At 39.8% G+C, this 11,256-nt stretch overlaps 1 protein-coding gene across 1 annotated transcript in view; it reads right to left on the reverse strand.

The window, feature by feature from the left end:
- LOC309505300 (uncharacterized protein) overlaps window positions 1-3,878 on the reverse strand; it is a gene marked incomplete at its 5' end in the record, with an annotated part of 38,273 nt that extends 34,395 nt beyond the window's left edge. Inside the window, 2 exons of the mRNA XM_082178676.1 lie at window positions 2,091-2,387; window positions 3,846-3,878. Coding sequence (XP_082034802.1) covers window positions 2,091-2,387; window positions 3,846-3,878 — 330 coding nt within the window. The remainder of the gene's footprint in view (window positions 1-2,090; window positions 2,388-3,845) is intronic.
- Between the last annotated feature and the right edge of the window lie 7,378 nt (window positions 3,879-11,256).

Here is an 11,256-nt window from a genome sequence, read left to right on the forward strand (position 1 = left end):
GGAGCTAACTGGTAGATTAGACTCTTACCGTATCCGGTCGGCAAAACAGCAAAAATGTCCTTCTTGCAAAAGAACAATTCGAGCGGCGTTTTCTGTTCCTCTTTTAGATAAAAAGCCAAGTCTAATTCGTTCATTGTAGCAGCCAAAGCCTTTTCAAACAACTGGTATTCACCCATAGCCATCTTGGAATGTTTACTAATGACTTCGACGTCACATCGCTGTCGTCATCTGTTTAGCTCGCCTCTGGCCCGCCTATATCAGATAACCCGATGTGATTGGTGCAGCTCAGATCGAGGGGCATATTTAATGAGCATCATTACTCAACACCAGAGTAACTCGCTGAGCAAATTCAACTTGTGCTCTCGCGAGAACTCTGGATAAACGGGCTTACAAAAGCAAGCACAAAAGGATATTCGCTGGATGACGCAGGGGAGTCGGTGAAATCAGCTGGCCGGATTGTGCACCGATCAAAGTCTGCTGATCACTGTTCTGCTTGATTGTAGGAAGGCACTCGTTCCGCTGATTGGCTTGTTTGACAGATCAACGAAGTGTGTTCGTCGCTGAAGGAGAATAAATCTGATTCCTATGGCGAAATGAGCTGCTTTTATAGGCAGACGCCCCGCCCCTTTCGGCGGGCTCTGCGCTCACTCGGCGGGACGTGCCGCGATTGGCTCGCGTAGACACGTGCTTCGCCATAGGTTCATGCAGTTCCCACTGAGCAGCCAATGAGCGCACTCAGATCGCCGCTCTATTATGGCTGTGCAGAGGCACTGCATTTTTTTATTAAAGGCTTCAATATTCAGAGAAAAGGAGTTTCCCCCATAAGCGTCTAGCGACATAATACGAGTAAACGTTTCTAAAGGGAAATACAAAGTTCTGGCATGAAACTCTAGATGGTGCAGGCTAATAGGTCCTTTTACTCACCTATTCATAATCACATCGTTATCTATAGGGCGCAGCTGATTAGTTCCTGCCGTATCAGTAGCCAATGAGCTCACTGCTCAACCTTCAAATACTTGGGTAACATTTGCCTTAGCAGTGCAGCACGCTTCAGAAACCTTCCACCTTCCCCAGCTCCACCTGTATAGATCTGCTACGGGTAATTCATGTACGCTCTTTTGTACAGCAGCAGCATGTCTTACTTTTTCACAGCAGCGTGTTGTGTATGTATTGGCAGTAGCAAGTCCCGTATTTTTCCCGCTCATTTTCCTCAGCTGTGGGCAAAGGCAAGCGCGTTTCAAATCAGTGCTTCTCCCGGGAGACTAGTGCTAAATGAATCCCCTATCTTATCACCATCTACTCTTTTAGAAGAGGAAGCTGCTCAACTGCATTTGTGAGAAAATCTGCCTGGACACATTTGTGAGAAAATCGAGCCAAGCAATCTCATAAAAAGCCAAGTGTCTCACAATCGTAACAGACAGATATGAATTTGTGTGCACAGATTTGGTATTTGTTCAAAGGTTAGCCTACATGCAATTTGTAGGATGGTTTGTATTTATTTGTGAAATATTATCAAGGCTCATTTATTTATATTTGTAAAACACAATATTTGTTACTCCACTGCATTTTCCCTCAAATTGACCTTTGTATTTTAACATTATTTTCTGTTTGTTTGTGAGTCGAGTTTTCCTTTGCAAAGCAGATCGAGTTTGTTTGCAAAATGCTGGATTTGTTTGTTTAATTATGGCACATAATTCACTCCATAAATCCACCTCTGAACGGCTCAAAAAAGCACAATTACAGTTTTGGAGTGGCCTTGTTGGCCTGACTTGAAACCAATTGAGATGATGTGGTAGGGCCTTAAACAGGGAGTTCATGCTTGAAAACCCTCCAATGAGGCTGAACTAAAGTTGTCCGCTCAATTGTGCTCTTTTTTTGCAAAATAATGATATCTATGAAAAAGGCCCCACTATTTAGTATGAGACACAAAAACATAAGAAATCAGAATGGGCAAATACTTTTACAGCACAGTAAATGTCATATAAAGTTGAGTAAAATGACATTGAAATAGTAATGCATGAATGTGATGATATCAATGTTTATGACTAATTATTGTTCTTTACATGTGAAACAAGAAACATTTGTCTTACCTTATATAATGAAATCACTTCACTGATGGGTCTGAATTTATGATTGTCATGTTTTTGTGAAGTAATACACACTATACACACAGGCTGTTTGTCCTCCAGACAGAAGAGTTTGAGTTTCTCACTGTGTAAACTGCAGATCTCCTCAGATCCTGATGAACGTTTCTCATTTCTCTCCTTCAGGAATGACACACACAAGTTTTTTAATGCCAGATTGAATGGAGGATCTTCTTTTGAGGATCTTCTCCTGCAGACAGGACACTCCTGAGTTTTCTTAGTTTTCCAGAACTGTTGTAGACACTAGACTTGTAGTCAAGACCGCCTAAACCGAGACCAAGACACTACCAAGACCAGAGGGTATCGAGACCAAGACAAGACCAAGACCAAGACCAAGACAGACCAAGTCAAGACCAAGACCAAGTCGAGACCAAGACCGAGACCAAGTCGAGACCGGAGGGGAAAAAAAAACAGACTAGTGTTGAAGCTAAGCAATAACTTGTATGAATTCAAGAACAGCAGCATACTAGGGTTCAGCCGCAGTTTACATTCAATACATATTAGACGGTATTACTTCAACTACACAGGCAGAACAATACAGAGACAGACCATGTCATGTGTGTGACTGTGAGCTCACTTTAATGTTTTTGCAGACTGGGTGAGATCAACTATGTGTAGCAATTGCATGACGGCTGTTACTGCACTATTAGAGGATTGAAAAACTCCCTTAAAGGTACAATATGCAAGAATTTTGCATTAAAATATCCCATAATCTCAAGGCCAGTGTTATATATTTTGTTAAGTTGATTACTTACAATATCCCAAATGTTTCCAACTATTTTTAAATCGTGAGAAAATTGCGATTTTAACCAAGGAAACGGGGCGTTAGAGCAGGGGGGAGCTGGGAGTCGCCAGTCAATTGCGTCATATCCGCGTTACCCTCGGTTTCCGCTCGTACTGCGTGGAGTCTGGTGGAGTCCTGGACAAATGCGGAAGTTGTAGTTGTAGCGTCTATCAAGCAACACACGTAGCTTGTTTCTTGCAGTCGTTATGGAACATAATTATTCTTTACCGATTGCAGCTGGTTCTGTCGACAAAGTAACGTTATGCTTAATTTTATATTTCCTAATGTAGCATTCGGTATGTAAGGGAAGTATTATTGCTTTAGATTTCTGTTTAGTTTATTGACATTGTTTATCACGTCTGGTGTTTATGGCCATGTAAATAAATATAGCATGTGTTATACATAAATATTAATCAGTATTTTGGCAAATGATGTGGGCATGTTCGAATGTACTTTTACAACAATTGTTTAGAACACGTAAAACTGCGCAGCGCTATCACAACAATGAATTCGACATACAGTAACATCTATGATAACCAATGTAGTATTAAACCTTACTTTTCTTGCGGTTAATTCATTTTAATGAAATAAAAGTGTGATGAGGTTCAAGAGTCAGGAAGGAAGAAGACAGGGGTCGGCGTGACTGGGACTCGTACTTTATTAAAATAAAGCAAAACAAACAAAAGTCGTGCACAACGCGCATTCACTGTGGCAACCGCGACGGCACAAAACAGTTCAAAAATGAGAGCTCGGATCCACCGGTTTTCTTTCTCTGCGTCCAATTTTCTCTTCAGTCTCTCTCTCGTTCCAGCGCGGCTTATAAGCGGTCTCTCCACGCGGATCACAGCAATAAAACACAGGTGTTCGTCATTTGCACTTGACCTACTTGCTCGTCTCTTCTCTCTCCCATTACAGACCGCGCTGAACCCCCCCCCCGCCACAAAAAGCATGTCATTATAAAAAAAGAACTTAGCCTCATCCATGAACATGATTTTTCGATTCCCGTCTGACTGATTTACATCCACGGTGGAGTTTAAAACGACAGTTCCCATCATTCCACGCTCCTTCACATCGTCATCAAGCTACGCCGTTGTTGTTGTTTGGAATGTAGCGCCCTCCAGAGGCCAAAAATTCTTGCATATTGTAGCTTTAAGTTTTGTGTACTGTTGAGGACTGACATGACTGGTACTGACTGGTTCATCTGACAAAACATCAAACACCTCCAACACCATCTTGCTCCTCCAACAACTGTCTAAAGAATGAGAAATATGTAACCAATTGAAATTATACTTAATGTGTAGATGAAATCGTAACATCAAATTAAAGATACACAATTATAAACTTGGATTAGGCCTAATGTTTAGTCAACACAACGGAGATATGCATATGATATTTAAAATACCATTTATTTAGTCTAACACCATCTTAATACAATACTGTAATCAAACAACACACACACACACACACACACACACACACACACACACACACACACACACAGATATCAAAGTCACAAATTCATCTAAGCAAATGCTTGCCTATCTCTGCCGATTTCGGAGTCTCCAAATGAATCCATTCTGCAACTTTTAAATACATAATTAAATTTTTAAAAACGAAATTATAGGCTTAAGTGCAGGATCCGAAAGTTTGTCGTTTTGTCGCTATGGTTACACACACACACACACACACACACACCGTTGGCGGTGCGCTCAAAGTCATCTGTCAGTTGTGCAGTTACCCAACTCTCCTGAATGAAGTTAAAACCCATCATGTCACTGATATGTGTTTTTTAATTCAAGTGATCAAAGTGCTCTTTGCCGCTGCGATCAGTGGCGCGGATAAAGTGTTTTCGGCTCGCGCACATGCCGCACTTTCACTCGGACGCGCGCTTCAATCCGTTCCGTTGCGGTCTTGCGGATAATAATGTTGCATTATCGAACGTTGTGTCGTCGTGGATATTGTAGTATTGTATTGCTAAATTCCCCGACCACTATGTCGGTCTGAGACAGCGAGACCTAGACAAGACCGAGAGGTCCGAGACCAAGACAAGACCTAGAGGTCCGAGACCAAGACAAGACCGAGAGGTCCGAGACCAAGACAAGACCAAGACCAAAGACCGTCAAGGCCGTGACAAGACCGAGACCTCGTAAAAGTGGTCTCTAGACCGGTCTCGAGACCAAGACCGGTCTCGAGACATACATCACTAGTAGACACTCTTTACAAATACTGTGACTACAGGACCGAAGAACAGGAACATTGAAGATTTCATGACACACAGGACAAATATAATCATCTTCAGCTGCTGAAGCCATTTTCACCGTAGTCTCGCAAACTAAACTTTACTTTCACTTCCTGAACGACGGTTTTCAAAAATGAATCACAATGAGAATCAAAGATCTGCTGTCTGTTCAGAAATGAACATCACAAAAATCCTTCTGTAAAGGTTTTCTTTTTTATCTCAATTGATTGCTTATTATTTATTGTTTTTGTTGAGACAAAGTCGGTGTGACAGAAAGGAGAAATAACAAGTCAGTCTCTTCCTGGTTAGTGTTGTAAGAGGGAGGAGTTTATGATCACCTTTGGGTGTGTACAAACAGGTCAAACAGGAACGTCAGGATTTCTTCAGGTAAAATGTATTCAAAATGGACCTGCATTGAAATGTTAAAAAAATATTGCTGTAAAACTTTGAATAAAACACAAAAGAACAATTAAAATACAAAACTATTCATTATAAACGACCTCAAAATGCGTATACGTGTTTTATTTTATTGCTCTTTATTTGTCAGAGAGTTTCTCCAGGTCTGTCATGATTAGGGTTGGGTATTGGTTGGGTTTTATCCGATACCAGTACCTACTCGGTATTTTTCAAACGGTTCCGGTGCTTAACCCATTTAATCCCACTGGTCACAATTGTGACCACAATTTTTCTTTGCATATTTTAGTGTGAAATTAAAAAGTAACTCATATTATGAAGTACATATTCATATATAATGAAAATGTAAGATGTCTATAAGAGTTTATGGCAGGTCTAACATGATTAGTTTGTTTGGTTATGTGACCACACACATTTATTTCTTGGTACTGTCGTCTTAACGAAAGGATGACATAAAAGCTCAGAAAGGACAGGTAAGAATACTAAGTTCCTTTTTGAATAGCTTATAATTTTTTTGCACATATCATCATGAAAGGGTTACCTATACATACACATTGAAATTAAATTAATACATGCTTTATTCTGTTGTGAAACTGCAGATAAATGAAGACGGTTACAATAGTGACCGGTGGTAGAACACAGGGAGTCTATGTTCCCCATATGTAATTCTGTGTTATTTCAGCCCGTTCTCATCCCAAGGCGTCATATATTGACGCTTTTGACATTTCGTCTACATCGAACGCACATGGCACCCTTTAGCGTCAATATGAGACGCAGATAGAAATGGGCCAGAAGGCGCCTCCTAGCGGTCTAACCCTATCCCTACACTACACCTAAACCTACCCATAACCGAACAAAGCTCTGTGCGTCTCATATTGACGCTAAAGGGTGCCATGTGCGTTCGATGTAGACGAAATGTCAAAAGCGTCAGTATTATGACGCCCAAGGATGAGAATGCGTTGGTTATTTTTATGAACTCTCTTTCAGACTGACTTTAAGTCAAGTTTTGGATTTACTTAATAATAATAGTAATAATTAATAATTTGTTACATTTATAAAGCGCTTGGGTACTTAAAGCGCTTCACATATGGAAGGGGGGAATCTCCTCAACCACCACCAATGTGCAGCATCCACTTGGATGATGCGACGGCAGCCATATTGGACCAGAACGCTCACCACACACCAGCTTACTGGTGGAGAGGAGACAGTGATGAAGCCAGTCAGTATATGGGGATGATTAGAAGGCCATGATGGACAGAGGCCAAGGGGCAAATTTGGCCAAGATGCCGTGGTTAAACCCCTACTGTTTTTCGAAGGACATTCTGGGATTTTTAATGACCCCAGAGTGACTCTCTGAGCACCGTTATTCTCACCCGAAGGACGGTCCTCTTTGCCAGTAGTGTCCCCGATCACTACACTGGGGTGTTAGGACCGACACAGACCACAGGGTGAGCGCCCCCTGCTGGTCTCACTAACACCTCTTCCAGCACCAACTCCTGGTTTTCTCAGGAGGCCTCCCATCCAGGTACTAACCAGCCTCAGCCCTGCTTAGCTTCAGTGGGAGACCACTCTTGGACTACAGGGTGATATGGCTGCTGGAGCTGGATATGCTCTGTCTTCCAGAGACTGGGTTAGGTCATGGGCCCAGTGTAGTGATGGGTTTGGCTGAACAAGCTGGTGTTCCAGGTGGATGCAACTTCAAGCATGACATGCCTGGACTCTACACAGTGCTGTGATCAACAGTTGGCTGTTCCACAGAGATGTCATGAATTGTGACTATGATCTCCTTGGATTTCAGCAAGTAGTTGCCCAAAGTCTCCTGAAAATATTTGGTACTGCACCAAAAGGACAAGGGAGGCCATCCTCAATGTCAGCTGCTGTGACTGATATACCCAGGTTTGATGGTGTTGCCCACTGGCTGATAAACACAGGTAGGCAGGACACAGTTGTGACTGTTGATTGCTAATTTTTGTGCAGTGATGCTTTCCTGTTATTCATGAATTGTTACATGTTCCTTGGCATTGTTACATGTTTCCTACCATAGGCTAATTTTTAATCATTTGTTTATTGTAATTTGTTTATTTTAATTAATTTATTTTATTTCTGTAAGTTTTTTTCTTTTCATTTTGTAATTTTAAGTATTTTGCATAGGGGTGTAAATCGGAGCCTACATGACGATTCGATACGATACCGATTTCTTAAGCCAACGATTCGATTATTTTCGATACTTCAGAATTCCCCGCGATACGATTCGATTCGATTCGATACGATTCAATACTCGATTTTTACATGATATCTATTAAGTTTCAAATAAATCAACAAGAATAATATATAATTTGCCTTTTATTGAGTATACAGAATACAATTGCATGTCACAAAGAAATTGTTTTTCCACCTCCACAAATGAATGTTGTTCATTATGTCGCCTTGTTGAGGTAAATTGTAGTTTTCCTTGCTTTACCCCGGTCTTAAAGTAAAAAAGATGACTGTGAAAAATAGTAGAATTAAATTAAATACATTTATGGTGAGATTACTACAATTTATTTAATTAAACTCATTTATGGTGAAATTACTACATTTTCATGTCAATCTGTGTTCATTTTGACCACAAAACATGCGCTGTCACTTTAAATCAGCGCGTGCAGCACAGCATAAATAGACTCGGTGTGGAAACGATCTCTGCACTGCTGTATACGCACCGCAACTGGAACGGATAAACGGACCGCAACCGCGTGCAGTGTGAAAGCTCTGACCTGTTAACATGGGTACTGAAAACAATACGCACCGCATACGCACTGCAAACGGAGTATGTGTGAAACGGGCGCAATCAGACAAACGGCAACATCTCTTACCACTGCTCCATCTGTTTTCCTGAAGCCAAAATACATCCACACCCATGACTTGACGCCGACTGGAGTGTGTAACATTTCACTGTCATTGCCAGCTCGCTCTGAAGGATCCATCGCTCTTGAAAGTCAGACTCAACAATGTGTGTGAACATTGATAGACTGTGAAACGTAAGTAACGCGTGTGAAGCGTGTGAAGTAGAAGACAATAATGAGGTTAGCGCCACCCGCAGCTTATAGGTTGTACGCATTTTTCGGAGCAGATCGCTGAAAATAGACAGGCGGCAAAATAAACACATGAATCGATACTCTTGCGGACGCATCGATGCATCGAATCGTCGGCTGTATAATCGATGCATCGATACGAATCGATTAATATTTATATGGAGCTTATAATATGACAAAACGATTTGAATTTGAATTGTGTAAATTTGAATTATTTGCAAGTGAAATCTAACAAAATTGAATTTTAGGTGGTAGTTTAAATAGTTCTGAATTTGATTTTTTTTAAACGAATATTGAACATTTGAAATTTAACAAACTGAAATGTTTTTATGGCTGAATTTTATAGACATGTATTTTCAAACAGCTAGTTTTTTTGTTCTGAATTCGTATACTGCAAATATTCAGTTTAAAAAAATACAGATTCAAGTTTTCAAGATGAAGAAATTCGGAACTTCAAATTCAGTTTTCTAAAATTCAATCTCAAAAATTCAAGTTCAAAAATTCAGATCTTACAGAAAGTAGGTCACAGGTCATCCACAGGGAAGAGTAAAGGATCTCAGATAAGTCGAACAGAGCATTTTGGCTGCACTGCAGTAGTTTTCTGCCGCAAACGCGGTGGTGGTTCAAAAGAATCCGTGTATCTTTCGTTCAGTCGTTTTTTTTATTTAATATTAAGTGTAGAAAAATGAGAAAACAGCTTGAGTATTAGATTTCTAATATTCTAGTAATAATAGTCCGCTGTTGCACGGAGCTTACAAAAATTGTGTATTGCAACTATAGGCTATATTTCATTTCCTCATCAAACAACTAGACTAACGAATGGCTCGGTACAACAGAAGAGCCCAGAAAGGGCTTTTTCTCTGTGTAGACCAGCAGTTGGTCTGAATTTGCTATAGCCTATTTTCCGGACTGTACAGGCCAAGTCACGTTTTATGAAACACGCTGTGATTTATTCCAAAGTGACTCTGGCATATATAACGCATTTAACATTAAATAATATAAATGTTGACTTTCAAAAGTAGGCGCGCCAAGAAGGCTATTCTCTGTATTTTGGTTCATTTTTGGTGAGCGCCAGAAAGATCTAAAGAGACCGAGACGCGCTAAAGCAGCGCATCATGTTGTTTTATTTATTTTTCAATGGCATTATATGTTGTAGTCATTTTGAATGTACACAAATTGACTATAAATAACAGAGTATTAAGTTATTTCCCAGCAGTGGAACAAATCCAAGTGATGGCGCCAGCGCATCGCACTCTCACACAACATAGCCTACTATCAGACCTGGCGTTGCTTCATATCGCAAACTGCTCATTATCAAAATGAAACACAGTCAAACAAACATATAAAAAGGTATTCTGCCTAATTTAATTGGTCTGTTGTACAATATAAAAGGCAAGCTGTGCCGCACACAGTAGCCTACAGTCCAAACATTTCCCTTGAAGACGTTGATTTAGCCTATAGCCTAGGCTACGTGTATTTTGGGACTCGACTGAAGTATGACGCCTTTTTATTTGTATTATAATATAATATATTAAAATACATCATCTTCTGAGTTTTATGATGTAGCTAGGCCTTTTGTGTTTTATTTAAATTAAAATGTATTGTAATTTACATCTCAAAAGGATGCGCTTTGTGCATTCTCTGACATTACATTTATTTATTCCATTAATATTGAGTATCAATTGATGTTAAACAAAACTGTGTTATTTTCTATGGCAACTAAACTTCCAAAATAAATAATAATAAAAAAGAATAAAAAAAAAATAAAAAAAGCTCTGCAGCTTTTCCACACAGATTTTGAGAATTGGCCAGCTTAAAAAATAGGCCAAGGAAGTAGACTAACGGCTAGTGTCCGGGAGATGCGTTCATATTATGAAATAAACATAACTGATTTTGTCTACACCTAAATACATTTCCAAGGAACCCCTAATTATAACAGTGATTAAGCCCAAATGTGGGTGGGGGTAATGAACACAATATGTTTTTTTTTTGTTTTGTTTTTTTTTTTTTTTTTGCCCAAATGGTCTCCACCAAGAAAAAACAACAAGAATGAAAAATAAGTAGCCATGTATAGGCCTAATAAAATAATATAGGCTACTTAGCCTATACAAATATTGTGCCCTTTATTACAAACAACATTTAGCCTATTTTAAACGCCAAGCCTAAACAAATTTATTTAAATCGAAACGGTCGCGCATCTCTCATTCAGTCAAAAGTTTTCATATTTGCAATGTAACACGTGGATGCTAACTATTAATATAAAGAAGGCGTCATACTTCAGTCGAATCCAAAAATACACGTATAGGCTAAATCAGCGTCTTCACAGCAAGGGAAATGTTTGGAGTAGCTGTGTGCGGCACAGCTTGCCCTTTATATTGTACAACAGACCAATAAAATTAGGCAGAATAACTTTTTATATGTTTGGTTGACTGTGTTTCATTTTGATAATGAACAGTCTGCGATATGAAGTAGTAACGTCAGGTCTGATAGTATGTTGTGTGAGAGCGCGATGCGCGAGCGCCATCACTTGGATTTGTTCCACTGCTGGGAAATAACTTAATACTCTGTTATTTATAGTCATACAGATAATATGACATAATTCGA

This window comes from Leuciscus leuciscus (assembly GCF_965113295.1).
Source record: "Leuciscus leuciscus genome assembly, chromosome: 8".
In the NCBI taxonomy this organism is placed as follows: Eukaryota; Metazoa; Chordata; class Actinopteri; order Cypriniformes; family Leuciscidae; genus Leuciscus; species Leuciscus leuciscus.